Source organism: Symphalangus syndactylus, chromosome 3, assembly GCF_028878055.3.
Source record: "Symphalangus syndactylus isolate Jambi chromosome 3, NHGRI_mSymSyn1-v2.1_pri, whole genome shotgun sequence".
Taxonomy (NCBI): Eukaryota; Metazoa; Chordata; class Mammalia; order Primates; family Hylobatidae; genus Symphalangus; species Symphalangus syndactylus.
In genome coordinates, this window is record NC_072425.2 from 14,826,751 (window position 1) to 14,851,487 (window position 24,737).

The 24,737-nt window shown below is 43.2% G+C and overlaps 1 protein-coding gene across 40 annotated transcripts in view; it reads left to right on the top strand.

Moving 5' to 3' along the window:
* The window catches only part of FNBP1 (formin binding protein 1), a 161,463-nt gene that overhangs the window by 81,352 nt on the left and 55,374 nt on the right, over positions 1-24,737 (top strand). For 35 of the 40 annotated variants that reach the window (XR_010119937.1, XR_010119928.1, XR_010119930.1 and 32 more), the window contains exons 5-6: positions 8,770-8,832; positions 9,883-9,987. Coding sequence is in view for 27 of the 40 variants with exons in the window: in XM_063635840.1 (XP_063491910.1) it covers positions 8,770-8,832; positions 9,883-9,987 (168 nt within the window). In the remaining 13 variants the exon portion in view is untranslated. The remainder of the gene's footprint in view (positions 1-8,769; positions 8,833-9,882; positions 9,988-24,737) is intronic. The other 5 variants (XM_063635832.1, XM_063635842.1, XM_063635844.1 and 2 more) reach the window with 1 other exon arrangement.

Sequence of the window (24,737 nt, forward strand, 5' to 3'; positions counted from 1 at the left end):
GATCTGCCTGCCTTCGCCTCCCATAGTGCTGGGATCAGAGGCGTGAGCCACCGTGCCCCACCCCAAAACAAACTTCTGATCCCCCAAAGTCCTTATCCATGTTCCATTCCAGTCTGCACTCCCTCCAGTTCTCAATAAATGGGATACCTTTTCTTAAACTCAGGTGCTCTGGCCAAACACATAGTCACCCAGAGCTTTTCTCTTTTGTCTTACACACCATCTCTTATCTGTTAACAAGTCTAGTTGGCTCTGCCTTCAGTAAATGTTCTGAGTCCAAGCACTTCTCACCCCTCTTCCACATCTACCCCTAGTCCTGTGCCTCATTATCTCTCATCTAGAGGACTCTGCTGAGCCTCCTAATTCACTTCTCTGCTTCCATGCTTACCCTGTGGCCAGTGGTCCAACTGTCCATCTCCACGTCAGAGCCACCACCAGCTCTCCCTTAGAGAGAGTGCAAGTGTAGCAGCCTCCTTCTGCAGCAGCCAGCTTGACCTTGAAATAATGTAGATCAGGCCATGTCACTTCCTTTCTTTTGTTGTTGTTGTTGTTGAGACGGAGTCTCGCTCCATCACCCAGACTTGGAATGCAGTGGTGCGATCTCAGCTCACTGCAACCTCCATCACCCAGGTTCAAGCAATTCTCCTGCCTCAGCCTCCCAAGTAGCTGGGATTACAGGTGTGTGCCACTACGCCCAGCTAATTTTTTTTTTTTTTTTGTATTTTTAGTAGAGACGGCATTTCACCATGTTGGCCAGGCTGGTCTCGAACTCCTGACCTCAAATGATCTGCCCATCTCGACCTCCTAAAGTGTTGGGATTATAGGCGTGAGCCACCGCATCCAGCTGTCACTTCCTTTCTTAAATCTTCCAACATGCTTACCGTGGCTGATGAGGCTGTCCATGGTCAAGCCCCTGCCTGCCCTCCGTCCCTGTGCCCTTTACCTTGGTCTAGTGGCACTGGCATCCAGCTGTTCCTCAAACAGGACAAGCCCCTTCACACTCAGAGCATCTGCACTTGCTCTGCCTGTGGCTTGGAGGGTATTCCTCAGACCCTTGTAAGTTCACTCCCATGTTTTATGCAAGTCTCTACTCAAATGTCATCCCAGACTGCCCTTGTCTAAAATAGCTACCTTCACCTACACCCATCCCTCCCTATTCCTTTACCCTGTTTGTCTTACTTCTGGATCCACTCAATTTCACAGGGACAGGGGACTTTGTTTTATTTACACAGCTTTCCTCCTGCCTGGAGCAGCCCTGTGCATATGTGGGCACATCAGTGAACATGGGATGAACACCCTGGCACTCTATCTAAAACTCTTATTGATGGAGATTCTCTGTATTAGATGCTGCAAGTAACAGCTTTATATCCTCAGAAGGGATCAGGCAAGAAAATGAGCCATTCCATGAGAGGAATTAGGATTTCTTGATTGATTTCCTTCCTTCCTTCCTTCCTTCCTTCCTTCCTTCCTTCCTTCCTTCCTTCCTTCCTTCCTTCCTCCCGCCCTCCCTCCCTCCCTCCTTCCCTCCCTCCCTTCCCTCCCTTCCTTCACTTCCTTCTCTTTCTTCTTTTCTTTTTCTTTCTGTGTGTGTGTGTGTGTGTGTGTGTGTGTGTGTGTGTGTGTGTGTGTGTGTTTTAAGAGAGATGGGGGTTTCACCATGTTACCCAGGCTGGTCTCAAACTCCTGGCCTCAAGTGATCCCCCTGCCTCGGCCTCTCAAAGTGCTGGAATTGCGGCCTAGGGATGCGAATTTCAAGGAATATGAAGACAGGATTGTTTTGAAAAACAGATAAAAGATCACTGAAGTCTAGGTAAATTGCTGCATGTGGAGCCTTCTGGGCGAGAATAACCAAGAAACAGTGAGCAGAGGAGCAGCCAGAGAAGGAGGGAGGGAAAATGCTGCTGCTTAGGCCTGACCGTGGCCCAGTGCCTCATGCTGCTCAGTGTTACGGGTAAAGTCAAGCAACTGAGCATGACTCTGGGAGGTAGGCATTTAGAAAACTTCAAACACGTTCATGAAGAAGGTATTTTTACTATGGATGAACTTGGAAAAATAAACCTTGCTAAGTAAAAATAGAATGTGTGTCCCTTAGTGAATGTTTCTGGCTTCTGGTTTGGGTTTTAAGTGGGGTACGACATACCCACTTGAACAGGACTAAGGCGTTTTGCCATTATGCCACATGGTCCATAGAAATATCCACGCCGCTTAGAGTTCTAGCTCAATTAAAACGGGGAGTCCTGATTGAGACTTGGAAGCTGCTCCTGTTCAAACCCACTACTGCGCTGTGAGTTTAGAGGAAACAGGATTTGTCACAGGCATGTTTGCTGGAAGCGCCCTCTTTCTTTGCCCTTTTCAAGTCTTTTTGTTTCTTTGTTTGCATCTGTGGAATCTGAGTTTTATTTAAAATTCCAGATGGTTGACTGTTCTCAGTTGAGTGTTTATTCTTATGCTTTTTTCTACTTTTTTTTTTTTGAAAGGGCTGTTCTCACATCAGTGCCATGTTTTGCTCTTTTAGCTGTTAATGGTCTAATATCTGTATCAATAGCAAAAATGAGCAGCTGTTGTACCTAATTGCAGTGTGAATACTAAACATTCTCATAGCATTTGTGTGAGTTTGTCTGTTCTGTCTGTGATTTCTTGCAGTTCAGTAAAATTGTCTCAAAAGCTTTGCCATTGTCGTTTTTCTTAAAGTTAATGCTTATTTTAGATTCTCTGTGATTTTTTTTTTTTAATCTCAGCCACCTCTGTTCACTGGGAAATTTCTAAAAAAAAATTTGAAGGGTGATTTGATCTGTGTAGACTTTTATTTCAACTAAAAAGTTGAAATAAAATAATAAGCGTAGCTGTCACCCCAGAAACTATTAGGGTTTGGGTTTTTTTGTTTGTTTTAGCTTATTATTATGTTTTAAAAGAAACTGAAAGCATCTCGTTACAGCAGAAAGTAAGAAGCATTTCTCTGGGTCTCTAGAGATGGCATTTCCTGTCTCTTTTCTGATAGGAGAGAAAGGAGCTGTGATGACTTCATTCTGTGGCTCCAAGAGAAGCACTTTTTATCTTTGTCCAGAGAACAATTCCTCCTTCTTTGGCGCTTGCAGGCACACTTTTTAGACACACACTTGCTCACTGTCCAGGGAAGAAATGTTCTGCCATTGTTGGTAAACAACAAATACATCTGGCAGAGCTGGTTTATTTGTTTAACTTTGTAACTGTTAAAATAGCTTTTCCGGTGAAAGCAGTGAAGATAGAGCTAGAAACAAACCTCAGCTATCCAGGTCATGGTAGGCACAGAGCACGAAGGAAGGCTTTTGTTCCCCCCCCCCTTAATTTCCTAAAGGATCCCCCAGCACAGATAGTTTTTCGTAGGTTATGGCCAAATACATAGATGGACAGGTACTGTGAAAAAGGCTGGGGCTGGGTGGTGGCTCATGCCTATAATCCCAGCACTTTGGGAGGCCGAGGCAGGCGTATCACTTGAGGTCAGGGGTTTGAGGATAGCCTGGCCAACATGGTGGAACCCTGTCTCTACTAAAAATACAAAAAATTAGCCGGGCGTAGTGGTGTGCGCCTGTAGTCCCAGCTACTCAGGAGGCTGAGGCAGGTGAATTGCTTGAACCCAGGAGGTGGAAGTTGCAGTGAGCCGAGATTGTGCCACTGCACTCCAGCATGGGCAACAGAGACTCCATTAAAAAAAAAAAAAAAAGCCTGGAAGGAAGGAAGATGGGCGTCACCCACAATCTCCTAAGCCCCGTGAAATGGTAGGATGGTAACTGCCGTTTTCAGGTAGTGGTTTAATAATGTGCGTGGGGAGAGGTGTGACTGAGGAGACTTCACGAGAGATAACTTACCACTAAATTCAAGGTGTGCACCGTGCCTTAAACACAAATGCATATTTATTATACATTTAAACTAAGGAGTGGCAAGAGAACCACTCAATGGATTTTTCAATCAAAATCATCCCTCGTGTTTTTAAAATAAGACTTTTTTTTTTTTAAGACTCTTGTCGTCAGAGAAGATTTCTTTTGTATGAAAGTCAGGTGATATGTCCCAGGCAATGCCTGTCATTGTCTGCTGGGCTTCTGTGCATTTCCTCTCTCCACCCACAGCATTGCCCCAAGCTGGAGGGAGCTTTCACTTTGTTAAAACATTCACTTTCAGAGTTGCTGGAGAGATAGACCGTCAACCTGGAGTACAGCTGTGAATTGGTGCTGGGGTTTTCTCTTTTTGTTCCTGTCTTTGAATCTCAAAGTAAAACTTTTTGGAACGGCTGTATCTCTTCAGCAAACTGCATAACTTGGTGCTCCAGCTTGGGAAATGGGGATCTTTCTCTTGGCAGAGAAGTCACCCGATAAAGACTTTCACGACCAGAGGTGCCTTCCAAAAAGGGCACAGTTGAGTCCAGGTGGTTTGAAATGGACGGTCTGGTCTCTGGGGAGTCCTCCCTGAAAGTGTGGCTTTCAGAAAACCTGCTTGTATTTTCTATATGTTCTCCACCAAGGTCCAGAGTTTCCCTAACCCTGCCCTCGGCTCTATTTCTTAATTCTCCCACAGTCTGGATCCCTTCTTTTCTGTTCTAACCTTGTGTCCATTACAAGAGCTGAAAAACGAAGCCCCAAGGGGCTCCCCCTGGGTTTGCAGAGACCAAAAAATTGCTGGATAGATAAAACTGACTGCAAAGAGGCGCTTGAAACAGTGAAACTCGACCTCAAAAGAGAGACAAGAAAACATTCCCTTATAAAGGAGCACTGTTCTAAATCTGATGTTGTCTCTGCCTTCCCAGCCTTTCCAGTTGTCAGCTCTATTTTCTGACTCCGCTAAATCCTAGGTTCTGACGAGGTACGGGAAAAGCTCCGAGGCTGTACCTAGTAGACCTTTTTGTTTTTATCCTTCCTTCACCTGACCTTCTCTGTAGTGCACCCCTAACACCAATGCTTACCTTGTAAGCCAGAAAACAGACAGCACATTCAAACCCAGTAATTGAAGGAAGGTCGGTTATTAAAAGGAGCATTTACAACCTGGCGGATAGAGTTTAGGAAAAGCAGTGAGGATGGTGCAGTACCCTGGAGCAAGTCACAGTGGGGAGCTGATGTTGCCCCCAGGCCTCACAGGACTGGAGGAGCCTTCCAGGAATTTCACAGATTAGGAACTTCTGAGGTTAGCTGCATGCGGGGCACTGCCTGACTGGAGCTGCGCCCTTTGGTCCAAGGACCCAGCCAACCTGTATCATCTCAGTGAGGAGAAGCTGCAGGTACAGTTTCCTGCCCTCTGATCACCCAGAACCTTCTTGTGGCAAATCTCATCAGAACCAGAGGGCAAGGGTTCATGAGATCCCTGCATGTCAGTCTCTGGGGACCCAGACAGGGTGGAGAATGCACCTGGGAAATTTGCAGGACATCGACCAAGTCAGCGATGGTGCACTGGAAGGATACTAAAAGATTTAGGGGGCGGGCACGGTGGCTCACGCCTGTAATCCCAGCCCTTTGGGAGGCCAAGGCAAAAGGATCACTTGAGGCCAGGAGCTCAAGACCAGCCTGGCCAACATGGTGAAACCCTGTCTCTACTAAAAATACAAAAAAGTAGCTGGGTGTGGTGGGTCGCACCTGTAATCCCAGCTACCAGGGAGGCTGAGGCAGGAGAATCACTTGAACCCGGCAGGCAGAGGTCGCAGGGAGGCAGAGGTCGCAGTGAACCGAGATCACGCCACTGCCCTCCAGCCTGGGCAATGGAACAAGACTCCGTCTCAAAAAATAAAAAATATAAAGGATTTAGGGAACTGGTGATTTTAGGTCACTGAACAAAAAAAAAGACACCATTCTCTTAACATTTCTGCATATTTCTAGCACTTCCTTCCTTGGGCTCTTTGTCTTCTTTGGTCTCTTGGCTTTAACCACCCACTTTATACTGAAAACTCCCAAACCAGTCTTTAGTACAGACCGCTCCCTAAGCGCAGATCCACAAGTCCAAGTACGTATTAGTCTCTCTACTTGTTTTTTTGTTTGTTTGTTTGTTTGTTTGTTTTTAGGGTTTTTTTTTTTTTTTTTTTTTTTGAGATGGAGTCTCTGTCACCCAGGCTGGAGTACAAAGGTGCCATCTCGGCTCACTGCAACCTCCGACTTCTGGTTCAAGCAATTCTCCTGCCTCAGCCTCCTGAGGGGATTACAGGCATGTGCCACCATGCCTGGCTACTTTTTGTATTTTTAGTAGAGACGGGGTTTTCACCATGTTGCCCAGGCTGGTCTTGAACTCCTGACCTTTGATGATTCACCCACCTCGGCCTCCCAAAGTGATGGGATTACAGGCATGAGCCACCGTGCCCGGCTAGTCTCTCCTTGGGAGTCTCATAGAAATACCAGCCTTAACACATGTGAAACTACGTATATGATCTTCCCACCTCAGACCTACTTCTCTCAGTCTTCCCTCTCCTAAAGCTCAGACTGACAACCTTGGAGTCACCCCGGGCAGCTCATTATTGCACATCTGATCTTATCTCCCAGAAAATCCTGGAGGTTGGGGTGATCAAAAGGTGCCCAGAACTTGACCCCTCTCACCACCTGCACTGCTCGCTACGTATGACCTGTCCAAGTTGCAGTAATCTCCAGGATTGTTACAACAGCCTCCCACCGTCTGAAATCTTTCCTTCACAACGTCTTAGAGTTACTCATTGACTCTGGTTCATTCAGACAAAAAAGCCTAGAAGACCCTATACAACTCCCTCTCTCTTCTCTGACCTCATATGATATTCTCCCCGAGGCTCCTCCAGTTCTAGCCCCCAGGTTAACACTACACCAGAGCCTGCCTCAGGGCCTTTATATTTAAAATAATCTAATAATGAAAACAGCCATGCACACAAAACACTCAAAACTCTTACTCAAGTGTTTGTAGCAGCATTTTTCTTTTTCTTTTTCTTTTTTTTTTTTTTTTTTTTTTTGAGACGGAGTCTTGCTCTGTCACCCAGGCTGGAGTGCAGCAGCGCAGTCTCGGCTCAGTGCAACCTCCAGCCCCCTAGGTTTTAAGCAATTATCCTGCCTAAGCCTCCGGAGTAGCTGAGATTACAGGTGCATGCCACTATGCCCGGGTAGTTTTTGTCTTTTTAGTAGAGACAGGGTTTCACCAGGTTGGCCAGGCTAGTCTCGAACTCCTGACCTCGTGATCCGCCCACCTCTGCCTCCCAAAGTGCTGGCCCGGCCGCATTTTTCGTAATAGCCCAAACCTAGAAACAACCCAGATGTCTATCAACTGTTGAATGGATAAACAAAATGTGGGATAGCCACATAATGGAATAATCATTTGGCAATAAAAAGGAATGGAGTACTCATACATGTGACAATGTGGACTTTGAAATCATGCGACGTGGACATTAGGAGATAATGAACACATCCCAGTTACCAAAGGCCTCAGACCGTGGTTCCATTCATAGGAAACATCCAGAATAAACAAATCCACAGACAGGCTCCCCAGGGCTGAGGAAGATGGAGGGTGACAACTAGGGGGTACAGATTTCTTTTAGGGGTGATAAAAATATTCTAAAATTGGTTGTGGTAATGGTTGTACAGTTTTGTGACTCTGCTAAAAACCATTGAATTGCTCAGTTTAAATGTGTAAATCGGATAATATCTGAATCATATCTCAAAGCAGTTAAAAAAGATGATCGAAGCGATTGCTGTCTTAATAAAACATTCCTGTCGTTTTTCCAAGTGGCATATATGTCTTCAAATTTTAATTAATTAATTTTTTTTTTTTGAGACAGAGTCTTGCTCTGTTGCCCAGAGCTGGAGTGCAGTAGCGTGATCTCGGCTCACTGCAACCTCTGCCTCCCAGGTTCAAGCAATTCTCCTGCCTTAGCCTCCCAAGTAGCTGGGATTACAGGCACACACCACCACGCCCGGCTAATTTTTGTCTTTTTAGTAGAGACGGGGTTTCACCATGTTGGCCAGGCTGGTCTTGAGCTCCTGGCCTCATGATCCGCCCACTTCAGCCTCGCAAAGTGCTGGGATTACAGGTGTGAGCCACTGTCCAGCCTATTTTATTTTTTTGAGATGAGGTCTCATTCTGTCACTCAGGCTGGAGTGCAGTGGCACGATCATGGCTCACTGCGGCCTCAACCTCCCAGGCTTAGGTGAGCCTCCAACCTCAGCCTCCCACGTAACTGACTACAGGTGTGCACACCACCATGCCTAGCCAATCTTCAAATTTTATACAATTGTACCTAAAGCTGTAAAGGGAACTCTGTGACTGCTTTTTTTTTCCCCCAAGTGAAACCTGTTTCATCTGTGATGACTATTCTTGTTTTTGTTTCCACATTAAGCTTTTTATTTCCTTTTCCTTTTTTTTTTTTTTTTTTTTATTTTGAGGCAGGGTTTCACTGTGTCATCCAGGCTGGAGTGCAGTGGCGCAATCACAGCTCAATTTGGCAGTGTTAAACTCCCTGGACTTAGGTGATCGTCCCACCTCAGCCTCCAGAGTAGCTGGGACTATCAGTGTGTGCCACCACATCCAGCTAATTTTTCTATTTTTTGTAGAGTGGGGGGTCTCACTGTGTTGCCCAGGCTGTCTCGAACTCCTTGGCTCAAACGATTCTCCTTCCTCCGCCTCCCAGAGTTCTGGGATTACAGATGTGAGCCACCGCACCCAGCTACCCCTTTCAACTCTTAAATTTCTTTGGAGCATACATACTAGAGGTTCAATATTTAGATGTTAAGTGGATGAGAATGTTTCCTCCTGGGTTCATAAGAGAAGCAGGGGGTACTAATCGCCAGTGTGTTTTCCCCTTTGCAGAACTTTCACGATGGCCGTAAAGCACAGCAGCACATCGAGACTTGCTGGAAGCAGCTTGAATCCGTAAGTGAACAATGCACAGCAAAAGAAACGGCTTTATAGATTTTTTTTTTCTTTTTTTGAGACAGAGCCTCCCTCTGTTGCCCAGGTTGGAGTGCAATGATGTGACCTCGGCTCACTGCAACCTCTGCTTCCCGGGTTCAAGTGATTCTCCTGCCTCAGCCTCCCAAGTAGCTGAGATTACAGGCACATGTCACTATGCCCGGCTAATTTTTGTATTTTTGGTAGAGTGGGGTTTTGCCATGTTGGCCATGTTTGCCAGTTGTTCTCGAACTCCGGCCCTGAAGTGATTCGCCCACCTCGGCCTCCCAAAGTTCTGGGATTACAGGTGTGAGCCACTGCGCCCAGCCTGAGAAATATCTTTATAGATTTTATAATTTCAATTTAATTTAAGCTTGAATCAATCAGAAAGTAAAAAACATGCACACAAAAACACTAACGAAACATCTTTATAGATTTTTCTCATTTAATTTGTTTCTAGAACCATTATCTAAAGTTGAGCCAAAAGATCTCAAGTTGAGTATTTTTCTAAAAGTCACATGGAAATAATAAAGATTAGACAGTTTTGGTGGAAATAATAAAGATTAGACAGTTGATGGAAATAAATGCAGATTTTAAAATAACTTCTGGAAATTATGACATAAAAAATCAATTCAGAGAAGAGTGTTCTTGGGCCAGACACGTTGGCTCACGCCTATAATCCCAGCAATTTGGGAGGTGGAGGCGGGAGGGTTGCTTGAGCTCCGAAGCTCAAGACCAGCATGGCAACATGACAAAACCTAGTCTCTACAAAAAATGCAAAAATTAGTTGGGCATAGTGGTGCATGCCTGTAGTCACAGCAGCTAGTGAGGCTGAGGTGGGAGGATCACCGGAGCCGGGAAGGTCATGGCTGCAGTGAACCAAGATGGCGCTACTGCACTCCAGCCTGGGTGACAAAGTGAGACCCTGACTGAAGAAAAAAAAAAAGAACAACGCTCTTTGGGAGCTTTAGATAAAATTACGTCTTCTCGTAGGACTCTTATGGTTTCATAATTATTTTCCTCTGATTTTAGAGTAAAAGGCGATTTGAACGCGATTGCAAAGAGGCGGACAGGGCACAGCAATACTTTGAGAAAATGGACGCTGACATCAATGTCACAAAAGCGGATGTTGAAAAGGTGAGGTGAAAGCTCAAGTGTGGGCCGGGCACAGTGGCTTACGCCTGTAATCCCAGCACTTTGGGAGGCTGAGGTGAGCAGATCACCTGAGGCCAGGAGTTTGAGACCAGCCTGGCCAAGATGGTGAAACCCCATCTCTACGAAAAACACAAAAATTAGCTGAGTGCTGTGGCAGGCACCTATAATCCCAACTACTAGGGAGGCTGAGGCAGGAGAATCGCTTGAGCCTGGGAGGCGTTGGCTGCAGTGAGCCAAGATCACGCCACTGCACTCCAGCCTGGGTAACAAGAGCGAAACTATCTCCAAAAAAAAAAAAAAAGACAAAAGAAAGCTCAAGTGTGTCTTTCATTTCCCCTGTGAGTGTTCATCACCAACCGCCCATCCCCAAGTTCCCGTTTCTGATGTAGCCACAAAAGGCACTACATGGGGAATCATTTTCATTTTGTGTCAACCATTGTGGGGACCAGAAGCTCAAGTGTGGGGAATCTTCGGTGTTAGAATTTGAGGCGTTTATCTGTTGAGTCACCAGGGTGATAAAGTGGAAACTCAGACCATGAGCAGTCTGGGAACAACGTTCCAGAAGGTTGTGGCTCTTAATGGCTTTTCAAAGAGAAAGTCAATTTCTTGAGAGCCGGAGGAGACGGGACAGGGCCATCTGGAAGAGCTTGGCTGCTTATAATGGTTCCTTTAGAGCGATAGAGTCTCACTGCTTGCCTGACTTCTAATTGATTCCTCCTGGTTGATAACAGTGAGGTTGTAGTTGAAGGCTTGCATATTTCATTCCTCTCAAAAGCTTTTCTCTAAATGGACTTGTATTGCCAACTAGAAATATTATAAAGTGTATACTGTTTCTCATTGTGGCTCAATATGTGTTTTTTCCCTAGAAGCTGAATTTTATTTTTATAAAAGTCATCAATACAATGTAAACAAAATTAGGCTTTTACATAACAAGGACTCATTCATGATGCCCATGGTTGGGCATTCATAGCCTCATGCTGTATGTGGGTGAAAGCACTGAGTTTTTATAGATTTGTTGAGCTTTTGACAGATCAGTTAGAGTTTAGCTGGGAAATGGTGTGAACTATTATTTGCCCAATTCTGCCAAATTCCTTGCTTAAAGACTAGGTATACCTTAGTATTAATATGCCTTTCTCTAAAATTATTGAATATATTAAAATACATATTCTGGCCAGGTGCTGTGGCACATACCCCTAGACTCAGCTACTCAAGAGACTGAAGCAAGAGGGTTGCTTGAGCCCAGGAGTCCAGACTGGGCAACCTAACGAGACCCCATCTCAGGAGCAGGGGAGTGTTCTCAATATCTGTATTTGATCTCAAAGTGGAGATACTTACTTTACCAAAAGACATTAATTTGCTGCTAAAGTTAAGTATTTTAAATGTTAATCAATTAAAATAAGTTAGATTAGCCCAAAGTTTAAAAAGACATTTTATGTTGAATGAGGCAAATCAGTGTATGTATCATTCATATATGTGTGTGTGTGTGTGTGTGTGTGTGTGTGTGTGTGCTAAAAGAAGTATATATGTATATATTTTAGAGATACTGAGATATGGTCTCTATTTTTATTTTATTTTTTATGTTTATTTATTTATTTTCATTTTTTATTTTATTTTATTTTTTGAGATGGAGTCTCGCTGTGTCGCCCAGGCTGGAGTGCAGTGGTGTGATCTTGGCTAATAACAGCCTCTATCTTCAGGGCTCAAGTGATCCTCCTGCCTCAGCCTCCTGAGCAGCTGGGACTACAGGAGCCCACCACACCCTGCTAATGACCCTGTCTCTAAATAAATTTTTTTTTTTTTTTTTTTTTGGTGTGGTGTATTGACTCATGCCTGTAATCCCAGCACTTTGGGAGGCCAAGGTGAGCAGATTGTTTGAGTCCAGGAGTTCAGGTCCAGCCTGGGCAACATGGTGAGACCCTTTCTCTATAAAAAATACAGAAAAATTAGTGGAGCATGGTAGCCCATGCCTGTGGTCCCAGCTACTCCGGAGGCCAAGGTGGGAGGATTGCTTGGTCCTGGGAGGCAGAGTTTGCAGTGAACCACAATCCTGCTGCCACACACCAGCCTGGATGACAGAGCCAGACCCCATCTCAAAAAAAAGCACTCAGCCTCTAAATTGTCATTTCATTTCTGTTTTTTTCTGTAGAGATGGTCATATCAGCAGCAAGTAATGATAGTTGCATTTATTTTCCAATCTTCATGCCTTTTGTTTATTTTTTCTTAACTTTTTTGGTTATGCCCTCTGTTCTGCTGACTCATCATTGTGGACTTCCTCAGCTTGTTCCTGATTGCAAAGAGAGTGCTTCAAAAGGTTCCCCATTAAGAATGATTTTTTTTTTTTTTTTTTTTGAGACGAAGTTTTACTCTTGTTGCCCAGGCTGGAGTGCAATAGTGCAATCTCGGCTCACTGCAACCTCCACCTCCTGGGTTCAAGCGATTCTCCTGCTTCAGCCTCCCAAGTTGCTGGGATTACAGGTGTCACCACGTCCAGCTAATTTTTTGTATTTTTGTTAGAGATGGGGTTTCACCATATTGGCCAGGCTGGTCTCAAACTCCGGACCTCAGGTGATCTACCCGCCTCGGCCTCCCAAAGTGCTGGGATTACAGGCGTGAGCCACTGCGCCCAGCCAAGAATGATTTTAATATACCCTTTATTGGTTAAACAATTTTCCTTTTCCTGTGTTGCCAAGAGCTTTTTTTAAAGCTTGACTTACTATTGAATATCATTAAATATTTGTTCTGCTTCCTTTAATTCATTAATGTGGTCAATTACATTAATCAGTTTTTTTTTACATTGAGCCAGATTAGCGTTCCTGGGACAAATTCAACTAGATTATGATGTATTATGTTGTTATGCGTAGCTGAACTTGTTAATATTTTATTTAAGATTTTTCATTGAAATGGTCTGTATTCATTGAAATTGATCTATAATTTTCCTTTCTTGTCTGTTCTACTTCGCATTACTTATGAGTTTTGGAGTGTTTGCTCTTTTTTCTGAAATAATATATGTAAAATTAAACTTGCTGTCCCTTAAATGTTTTATGATACTTCTTTGCGTAAATCAGTTAGAAACTACTGATTCCATATTTTATTGTATACTTCTGGGTTGATCCTAGTGTGTTATCTTTTTGTAGTAATATATCCATTTCATCATAAATTTTCAAATTTATTGGCAAAAAGTTGCCCATAATATGTTCTCACCTTAATTTTTGCTGCATATGTTATATCTCCCCTATTTACTCCTAATATCTTTTTTAATACTTTTTTCTTTTTTTCTGGATACTTTTTTAAAGAAATTATTTATGCTTATTTTATTATATTATTATTTTTTGTATATAGAGATGGGATCTCACTATGTTGCCCAGGCTGGCCTAAGCCTCGGCCTCCTAAAGTATTAGGATTATGGGCATGAACCACTGTGCCCGGCCTTAAAATCATTGTTATTAGTATCAGATTTTATCTTTGTGGAGCCTCCCTTTTCTATTTTTATTTTCTATTTATTTAACTTCTTCCCCCACCACCCCCATTCCCCTCCTTCTCCTTCTATCATTACCTTTGGATTTATTCCATCACCCTTTTAAAAAGTTCTTTCCTTAGATGCTTACCTCAGTCTTTCTTCTTTTCCAGTATAAACTAAGATTACAGACTTCCCACTTAAGTACTGTTTTCTCTGTATCCCACATATTTTGGTATGTGGTATTATTAATGTTGTCCATTTCCAGATATTTGTCCTTTCTTTTACTGTTTAATCTCTCACCTATGATTAATTTAGAAGCATGGTTTTAAATTTCCAAATGTATGACATATTTCAACTTTTGTTACAGATTTTTATTTATTTATTTATTTATTTATTTATTTTTCTGAGACGTAGTCTCATTCTGTCACCCAGGCTGGAGTGCAGTGGTGCTATCTGGCTCACTGCAACCTCTGCCTCCCGGGTTCAGGCAATTCTCCTGCCTCAGCCTCCCTAGTCCTGGGATTACAGGTGTGCACCATCACGCCCGGATAATTTTTTGTGTGTATTTTTAGGAGAGACAGGGTCTTACCATGTTGGCCAGGCTGGTCTCAAACTCCTGACCTGAAATGATCTGCCCACCTCAGCCTCCCAAAGTGCTGCGATTACAGGCGTGAGCCACCATACCTGGCAAGATTTCTAACTAAATTGCATTATGGTCCTGGAAAATGTCTATGAGTTTGAGTCTTCTCTATTTGTTGAGATTTGTTTTACAGCCTAGTACACAGTCAGTTTTTATAAATATTCTGTAAGTAATTGAAAATAATGTGTATTCTCTAGTATATTTATTAGGCCAAACTTACTGTTTTATCCAAATATTCCTATCATTAAGGATTTTGTTTTTCAACTTGTTCCAACACTTTCTGAGAAAAATGTGTTACGCCCTTGTATCTTAATTTCCTTGTCTATAAAATAGGGACACTGAGGAACAGGATTGATGCGAATATTAACTGAGTTAATATGTAAAAGGTGCACAAAACCATTTATGGGATGTTGCCAGTGATCTACAACTATTACAATGATAATGGTAGAGGATTATTGATTTTCTGTCTATTTTACTCTTTTATTATGGAGTTATTCTATTAAACGAAGTTTAGAATTGTAATATGTTCAAGTGATTTCATTTTTCATCAATAAAAAGTGGCCCTCTTTCCCAGTCAAGCTTAATCCCCTAAAGTCTCTTTTACCTGATGTAAACCAGATATCTTTAAGTTAACATTGCCTGGCAGATCTTTCCCATACTTTGACTTTATGCTTTTCTTTGTCCTCATATTTAGATGTGTCTTTTGCAAATGGCATATGGCTGGTTTCTTTTTGTTTGTTTGTTTGTTTTCTGTTTTTTGAGTCTCACTCTGTCGCCCAAGCTGGAGTGCAGTGGCATGATCTCCACTCACTGCAACCTCCACCTCCCAGGTTCAAGCGATTCCCCTGCCTCAGCCTCCCAAGTAGCTGAGATTAAGGTGCCTGCCACCACATCCGGCTAATTTTCATATTTTTAGTAGAGATGAGGTTTCACCACATTGCCAGGCTGGTCTCGAACCCCTGACCTCAGGTAATCTGCCCACCTCAGCCTCCGAAAGTTCTAGGATTACAGACATGAGCCACTGCACCCGGCCTGTTTTTTATTTTTTGTTTTGAAATAGAGTCTCGCTGTGTTGCCCAGGCTGGAGTGCAGTGGTGTAATCTCAGCTCATTGCAACCTCTGCCTCCCGGGTTCAAACCATTCTCATGCCTCAGTCTCCTGAGTAGCTGAGATTACAGGTATGAGCCACCACACCTGGCTAATTTTTGTGTTTTTAGCAGAGATGGGGTTTCACCATGTTGGTCAAGCTGGTCTCGAACTCTTGACTTCAGGTGATCCTCCCGCTTCGGCCTCCCAAAGTGCTGGGATTACAGGTGTGAGCCACCATGCCCAGCCTTAGCCTGTTTGTCATGCTTTTCATGATATTGTTCAAGTTCACTGTTACAAGAAAGCTCACTGTGATTGCATCCAAACATGAATATGCTGTGTAAAACTGCAGATAGACCAGCAAGACTTCTGGGTTATACTAAGGTAATTCCCCCATATAAGAAGTCATATAAAGCTGGGTGTAGTGGCTCATGCCTGTAATCCCAGCCCTTTGGAAGGCCAAGGGGGGAGGATCGCTTGAGCCCAGGAGTTTGAGACAAGCCTGGGCAACATGGTGAGACCTTGTCTCTACAAAAACTTTTTTAAAAATTAGCCTAGCATGGTGGCGTGCCCTTGGAGTCCCAGCTAGTCTGGAGGGTGAAATGCGAGGATCACTTGAGTTTAAGAAGCAGAGGTTGCAGTGAGCCAAGATTGCACTACTGCACTCCAGCCTAGGTGACATAGCAAGATCCTGTCTCAAACAAACAAACAAATAAATAAATAAATTAATAAATAGAAATTATATAAGAAGGTACAACTCACCTGGGCATGATGGCTCACGCCTGTCATCCTGGCACTTTGGGAGGCTGAGGCAGGAGGAGTGCCGGAGGCTAGGAGTTCAGGACCAGCCTGGGCAACATAGAGAGACCCAGTTTCTACAAAATAATCAAAAAATTAGACTGGGCATGGTGGCTCATGCCTATGATGCCAGCACTATGGGAGGCCGAGGCAGGCAGATCACCTGAGGTCAGGGGTTTGAGACCAGCCTGGCCAACATGGTGAAACTTCATCTCTACAAAAAATACAAAAGTTAGCCAGGCACAATAGCATGTGCCTGTAATCCCAGCTACTCAAGAATCGCTTGAACCCAGGAGGTGGAGGTTACAGTGAGCCGAGATCACACCACTGCACTCCAGCCTGGGCGACAGAGGGAGACTCGGTCTCAAAAAATAAAAAATTAATAAAAAATTAAAATTAGCTGAGCGTGATGGTTTGCACCTGTAATCCCAGCTACTTAGGAGGCTGAGGTGGGAGGATCGCTTGAACTCTAGAGGTGGAGGCTGCAGTGAGCAGTGATTGCACCACTGCACTCCAGCCTGGGTGACAGAGCAAGACCCTCTCTCAAAAAAAAGAAAAAGGTACAAGTCATAGCAGAGAAACCTGTGAGGTTCAGAGCAGACTGTGTGTAATTATGAATGTGTGTTTCGTGGATCTTTATGTATGGTGATGGAGGCCTAGGCTTAAAGTGGGTTCTCCCGAAGTGGGCATTACCTGGGTTCATTACCAAGCTGCATTAATGTCAGTTTTCAACTTAGGGTTTGGACTCCACACATGCTCTGAATTCTGGCTGTTTGTGGTTTAGAAATTTCCAGGATGACTTTTTTCTTTGTTTTTGTCCCTGAGGCCAGATCCAAGGCAGTTTTAACTTTTAAAAAGTGCACTTGCTGAATCCAAAGGTGATTTTAGGACTTTTAACTTGTGCTGCCAAATTGAATTGCTATCCTCAACTATTTGAATATTTCCAAAGATCTAGTACTTTTTCTTACACTGGGAGCATCTTTTTGCTATTTTTATGAAAGTGCCACTTACCTCCTTTCCAAGGATATGATGGATTACCCAATTTTGGCATTACAAACATTGAAGCTGAGGGAGCAGCAATGTCTAAACATTGAAATTCTTAAGTTGTTTTGCTTTAGATTTGACTTGAAACACTGTAATTTCCCAAAACGCCCAGTACTTTGACTGTTCCATCAGTTTTTTACTTTGTTGCCTATGAAGGCTTATGTCAGCATCAAGCTAACTGGAGGCAGTTTTAGTTCTTATCATTATTTAATGTCATCTCCCATTATGATTTCTGACAGTCTCTGAATCTAACATAAATGTTTCTCCCCCAGTTCCCGCAAATGATTAAATTATCTAGCTGTATTCAAAGCAGCCCATCCTCCTTTTTTTGTAGCAGCCAGCCACACAGCGCTGGGAACGGTAAGCCTGTGCTTACAAAGGCCTTATTTGTACCTGTGAACTTTGTCTTGTGCTTGATATAATTGATACAAACTATAAGCATATGTTCATTGTTTAAACTACCTAGGATCCTGGGTATAAGCCTGATTTTCTTTTCTTTTTGAGAGTTAATGCCCAGATATGGATTGAAACCACATTTTCATTAGCACTGTGTTCACTGTTGTTTTTTGTTTTGTTTTGTTTTGTTTTACTTTTTGTGGTGATTGAGGTTTTGCTATGTTGCCCAGGCAGGTCTCAGACTCTTGGGCTCAAGCTATCCTCGCACCTCTGCTTCCCTAAGTCTGGGATTGCAGGTGTGAGCCAATGTGCCTGGCCAGCACTGTGTTCAAATCACCTCCATTTGTCCACATTCACTCACAGACTTCGGTACGCTTTGGCATTGTGTTAGATGCCAGCATGTGGCCAGATGTTTAGTAGTTCCCTTATAAGAGGGTATGTGTCATCCTTAAGGTACTCAGTTTAATTAAAAGTAAGTTTGTAGTATAAAGTAGATATAAGAAAAAGCTAGCAGTTTTTATCTCTGAGCAAGAGTGCAGATTTGGATGCCATGAGGATGCCATGTTCCTTAGAGGAAAAATGAAAAGAGGAAATCAGCTTAATTGAACAATTTTTATTGGCAGGGAAAACTCAAGGAACCATGCAGTCTCTTTTTCTTCTTTGACATTTTGCAGCCGTCATAGAGTTTTGAACTTGAAGGCTTTGAATGAGCTCAAGTGATTTGGAATTAGTTAATCTGGGTTTGTAAAAGAAGCAGTATATGTTGGGTAGCTCATCTTGCAGCTCATGACCCCTGTGTTTCAGTTGAAGGTGAAACAGGCTCCCCTGCTGCCGTTTTGACGAGGTGGACTAGACAGCCTTACTCTCTGTTTTGGGATATTGAGAGGAAACTGCAAAGGAACATGGGAAAATTATACCATGTGCATCCTACTCTTGGAAAAAAAATTAATTAAAACACCGAGATAAAGTATTCTTTGCCATTCATCTCAGAGGTAATTACTCTTAACCCCTTGAGGTATATCCTTCTGAACCCCTTCAAAACAGCTGTTTTGGGCCAGGCACAGTGACTCACGCCTGTAATCCCAGCACTTTGAGAGGCTGAGGCGGGCGGATCACTTGAGGTCAGGAGTTCAAGACCAGCTGGCCAAATGGTGAAACCCCATCTCTACTAAAAATACAAAAATTAGCCAGGCATGGTGGCATGTGCCTGTAATCCCAGCTATTCGGGAGGCTAAGGCAGGAGAATCGCTTGAACCCAGGAGGTGGAGGTTGCAGTGAGCTAAGATCATGCCATTGCACTCCAGCCTGGGGGACAAGAGCAAAACTCCGTCTTGAAAAAAAAAATACCAAAAATACAAAAAATGAGCTGAATGTGGTGGCTCATGCCTGCAATCCCACTTACTCAGGAGGCGGAGGCACAAGAGTCGCTTGAACCTGGGACGCGGGGAGGTTGCAGTGAGCCGAGATCACGCCACTGCGCTCCAGCCTGGGGGACAGAGCAAAAGTCCATCCCAAAAAAAAAAAAAACGAACAAAAAAAACCCAAAATAGGTGTTTTGTATGAGCAATAGCACAGAGAAATAAATTAAATAAAACAGGTATTTTGTTTGTTTGTTTGTTTGTTGAGACAGGGTCTCTCACTTTATTGCTCAGGCTGGAGTACAGTAGTGTGATCAACCTCGTGGATTCAAGTGATCCTCCTGCCTCAGCCTCCCAAGTAGCTGGGACCACAGGGGCATGCCATCATGCACAGCATAGAGACGGGATCTCCGTATGTGTTCCCAGGCTGGTCTTGAACTCCTAGCCTCAAGTGATCCTCGTGCCTCAGCTTCACAAAGCACTGAGATTATAGGTGTGAGCCACCATACCTAGCCCCCCCCCTTTTTTTTTTTAAATTTAAGGGAATTCTAGTAGAATTATGACTTCATGGTCTTATTCTCATCTTTTAAAAAATATAACTCAGCCAGGCACAGTGGCTCACCCCTGAAATCCCAGCACTTTGGGAGGCTGAGGCACTCAGATTACCTGAGGTTGAGAGTTCGAGACCAGCCTGACCAACATGGAGAAACCCTGTCTCTACTAAAAATACAAAATTAGCCGGGTGTGGTGGCACATGCCTGTAATGTCAGCTACTCGGGAGGCTGAGGCGGGAGAATCGCTTGAACCCAGGAGGCAGAGGTTGCAGTGAGCCAGATTGCGCCATTTTACTCCAGCCTGGGCAACAAGAGCAAAATTCCGCCTCAAAAAAAAAAGGAGTAACTCATTGGTGGAATTCCTAAGTCGTGAAGTATTCACATGTATCCATTCATTCCCTTGCTCCCTTGCCCGTTGTTCACTGACTCTCTGCTGGCAAGGTATGCGGGTATAGATACCAGCACATAATCACACAATCCTTGACTCTGAGGAACTTGCCTTTTGTTTTTTCTTTTTTTCTTTTTCTTTTTTTTTTTTTTTTTTTTTTGAGACAGAGTGTTACTCTTGTTGCCCAGGCTGGAGTGCAGTGGCACGATCTCTGCTCACTGCAACCTCTGCCTCCTGGGTTCAAGCAATTCTCCTACCTCAGCCTCCCAAGTAGCTAAGATTACAGGCACCTGCCACCACACCCGGCTAATTTTTGTATTTTAGTAGAGACAGGATTTCACCATGTTGGTCAGGCTGGTCTCAATCTCCTGACCTCAGGTGATCCGCCCACCTCAGCCTCCTAAAGTGCTGAGATTACAGGCATGAGCCACCACACCCAGCCTGTTTTCTTTCTAATGTTTGGTTTACTGTATTGTGAATTTTCCCACTTGCCCACCCAAACAACTCTTGAATGGCATTCTGGTGACAAAGACTTTAAAATCATGGTTTGTCTGTCACTCTGCTTTGAAATAACACCATGCTATACAAACTTGGATGAGAGGCTACACCTAATCTTTGTGTTCCGATAGTGCAGCAATGGGTTGAGTGTGGTACTGAGATGAAAAAGGAAAAGGTTATCAAAATGAGTGGAATGTGAACTAATATTTCTGAACAGAGAGAACAGTGTTTTCTAAATGCATGCATTAAACTGAGTTCATCCATGTCAGGCAATGAATAATTCCCTTTCTCTAATTCTCCCTTGCCTTGTGACTGTTGGCTCTTACATAATTTCTAAATGCAAAATAGGATATTGTCTAGTGGAATCTGCAGTTAGTGGTTACAAACAGCCGCAGAAATTGTTAGTTAAGTTCAAGTTATGTTTTTTAAACGCCAGTAATAATTTCTTCCTTTTCTTATCGGTCTAGTTTCATTTAATTGGTATGGTTCTTTTTCTGCTAGAGTCTCAATTTATGAGCCAATGTTTTCCACCAAAAGTTAACGGTGCCTCTTCATTCTAACTCATTGCAATTAATTCTGAGTACTGGATGGCCAGAAGAGCTCTCTATACAGTGCGAGAGGTTTCCTTATTTCTGACTAATTAGGAGTTTTTATTATTAGGAGTTTTTATTATATAACCCGATTTGAGGAAATGCTTTAAAACTTAAGTTAAAATCCTGACCGTGAGCACTGAACAGTGTATCAGTTTCTTTGGGAGTTTGCATTCCATTTTTTGTATACAGACTTCTTGAAGTATTTGTCTTTAAATGTGATCAACTTTTTAATTCTACATATAGATGTCCCTGTTGTGAAGCAGAATAGGAAATCCTGACTCATTTATGAATTAAAGTAGAATTCTGTGATGTAAACAGTAAAAAATAAAATTTCATTTTTTTTTTTTTTTTTGAAACAGAGTATCGCTCTGTCGCTCAGGCTGGAGTGCAGTGGCACCGTCTCAGCTCACTGCAACTTCCACCTCCTAGGTTCAAGTGATTCTCGTGCCTCAGCCTCTTGAGTAGCTGGGACTACAGGCATACACCACCACACCTGGCTAATTTGTTGTATTTTTAGTAGAGAAAGGCTTTCACCACATTGCCCACAGTGGTCTCCAACTTCTGGGCTCAAGTGATCCGCCTGCCTTGGCCTCCCACAGTGCTGGGATTACAGGTGTGAGCCACCGTGCCCAGCCACATGTAATTTTTAATGTGTCATATATTCTATAATAGAATATTTTAAAGAGAAAAAGAAAATTATAGAAAGGAATCTATGTCAATTTTAAGCAAGAATGAAGGAGTTTACTTTAAATGATCAGTTTGATAATTATCTCATGTAAACAAAATTTAGTAGTTTAGGTTTTCTTCAGTCGGAATCAGTGTTGCCAACTCTGTGAAGCCAACAGGATGGAGTTGGCTCCATTCTAAGTGAAGCCAGCCGCGTAGCAGAGTGTTAAATTTTTTTACCATTTGGGGAAACAGTCTGTAGCACGATGACCACTTTAGTTATTGTACGTATAAGGAATTGTACTATTGAATATTTTGGTTACCATTGCTGTAGTACTAGGTTGACATCTTTATTGAACATGTTAATATCTTCAGTGCCTTCCCCACGTTTCTGTTTCTTCTAAAATGTCTGACTCTAGTCATCTGAAGGAATTGTTCACTGTAACAATTTAGAGAACTTTTTTTTTAAGAGGAAGTGGTTAGTATAAATGCAGGAAATAAATTTTGCAACTGCAGCTTAATCTTTTTAGGCTTAAAAAAGTTTCAAATGCTTTTTATTGCAAACAAGAGAGAAGTATACAGAATTTTATTATAAGTATTACCAAAAATGGATATTGTTGCTATAACTGTTCTTTTATAAGTGGATCGATGTTCAGATCAAAGATTCTAGAAAAGACATGTTTGTTATTCTCTTTTTTATGTCTGTGGAGTTTATATTTACTCCTAAAAGTATAATTATTAACAAGCCTGTAAGTTAATGTGCAAAATAGCAATAGAACAGCATCATTCTCATACCCTAGATCTGAAGATAGAAATGAAGAAATGAATTCCCTGAATATATATGTATTTATTTATGTGTGTGTGTGTGTTTAGCTTCAACACTTGGCACTTAGTATGTGGCCTGAACTGTTCTAAAGGCTTTTGTATGGTAAGTCATTTAATAAGGTATTTTAATTTTCAATGATAGTAAATGGCCTAGCCCATGGCTAAGAGCTTGTTCCCGATCTTTGTATTACGTGGAAGTGGGTTCAAATCTTGTTTCTATCGCTTACAAATGGCATGACATGTGGCAACTTACTTCATCTCTGGTTCCTTTTCTGTAAGTAAGGATGCGATTATGCACCTCAAGGGCTGGGTGTGAGGTTTCAGTGGGTGTGATGTATGCGTAGAGGCCTATTTTTAAACTGCAACTAATTGGCTGACACTGTTATTGCCATCTCTATTTTGCCCGTGTCCTTCTCCTTGCATTACTTCTGCCTCCTTCCTCCTCATCTCTTACCCTTTAATCTACTTTTTTTTTTTTTTTTTTGAGATGGAGTCTCGCTCTGTTGCCAGGCTGGAGTGCAGGGGCACGATCTCGGCTTACTGCAACCTCCGCCTCCCGGGTTCAAGCAATTCTCCTGCCTCAGCATCCCAAGTAGCTGGGACTAAAGGTACCCACCACCACGCCCAGCTAATTTTTGTATTTTTTGTAGAGACGGGGTTTCTCCATGTTGGCCTGGATGGTCTCGATCTCTTGACCTCGTGATCCTCCTGCCTTGGCCTCCCAAAGTGCTGGGATTACAGGCATGAGCTACCACGCCCGGCCATATTTTTAACATTCTAGGCATTCTGGGCATCTAGACATTCAGCAAGAATATTTGTTGGACAAAAAGTGAAACACCAATAGGACTATAATAGATACCTTTCATGAGGTCCCCAGTTAGCAGACTGGAGAGAGATGGATGAGAGAAGCATGAGGCGGAGAGAGAAGGAAAACTTGAGTCAGTTGGGGAATAAGGTAGAGTATGATATGTAGCATGCCAAATTGTGTGAAGATCATCAGAACGATAGCAGTTTAAAAGCAATTAGGCCGGGCGCAGTGGCTTACGCCTGTAATCCCAACACTTTAGGATGCCAAGGTGGGCAGATCATTTGAGGTCAGGAGTTCGAGACCAGCCTGGCCGACATGGCGAAACCCCATCTCTATTGAAAACACAAAAATTAGCTGGGCATGGTGGTGCACACCTGTAATCCCAGCTACTTGGGAGGCTGAGGCAGGAGAATCGCTTGAAGTTGGGAGGCGGAGGTTGCAGTGAGCCGAGATCGCGCCACTGCACTCCACCCTGCACTCCACCCTGGGCAACAAGAGCAAAAGTCCGTCTCAAAAAAAAAAAAAAAGCAATTAATGATTGCTCTACATACTTGCCAGTGAGATAAAGGAAAAAAAATTATAAAAACTATCAGTGAGGTCCATTATATATGAAATCACCTGGTCCTTTCATCAGCAAAACACTAGGAGCTCAACAGTTGCTCCTGCATTCTGCATCTGAAGAAGGTCTGTGCAGACTGTACGTTGTTGGGACAGGCCTGAAAGCAGAATCAGGACTCGAACCTGAAGGATATGTAGAAACGGAAAAGAGAGAGCACCACTGAGGTAGAGACAACTTCATCCGGGGCACTGAGGGAGCATGTTGCCAATGTTGACCTGCCTGCCAGGACAGGGGACTCTGTGACCTAGCTGGAGGAGTAAGATGAGAACAATTTGTGAAAGATACTTAAAGCCAAATGGGCCAGATACAGTGGCTCTTGCCTATAATCCTAGCATTTTGGGAGGCCAAGGCAGGAGGATTGCTTGAGCCCAGGAGTTCGAGACCAGCCTGGGCAACATAGTGAGACCCCTCCCCCCGCCCACCAATCTCAGAAAAAAAAAGAAAGAAAGAAAAAAGCCAAATGGCAGGATGAATGTGACCCCGATAAAATGCTATTGAACTTACTCCTCAAAAAACCTACACTGGAAAGTGTTTTATATTTTCCAAAGGGCTTTTAGTCTTCTCCATGTTTCCTTTATTCCTTTATAGATAAATGGGGTGAACCTATAAAATGTGAAATTACCATTAGCCTAAAGTGGCCCTGCTGGATAAGGTACAGCCAAGACTGAAGCATGTTTCTGTGCTTCAAGTTCAGTGTTGTTGCCAGTTTACCATTCAGCTTTACTACTGGATTGTATTAAATAAGCTCCTTACTCTTAGCCACCGCTTTTTCCTACAGAACTAGGCAGATTATAGACGTGTGAAACTGGTGGGTTGAGGTAAGATGACAAATAGCTATTAGCACAGGGCCTCAGTATCAGGACCCAATAAGGAGAGGTGGGGGCTGTACTGGCCTAGGAAGCCCAAGTCACATGTAAAGGGGGCGGCCATTATTCACCATCCATCTACACATCTGTAGCCATGTGATAATGCAGACCAAGTGTTGTCACGTCTTCCATGTCA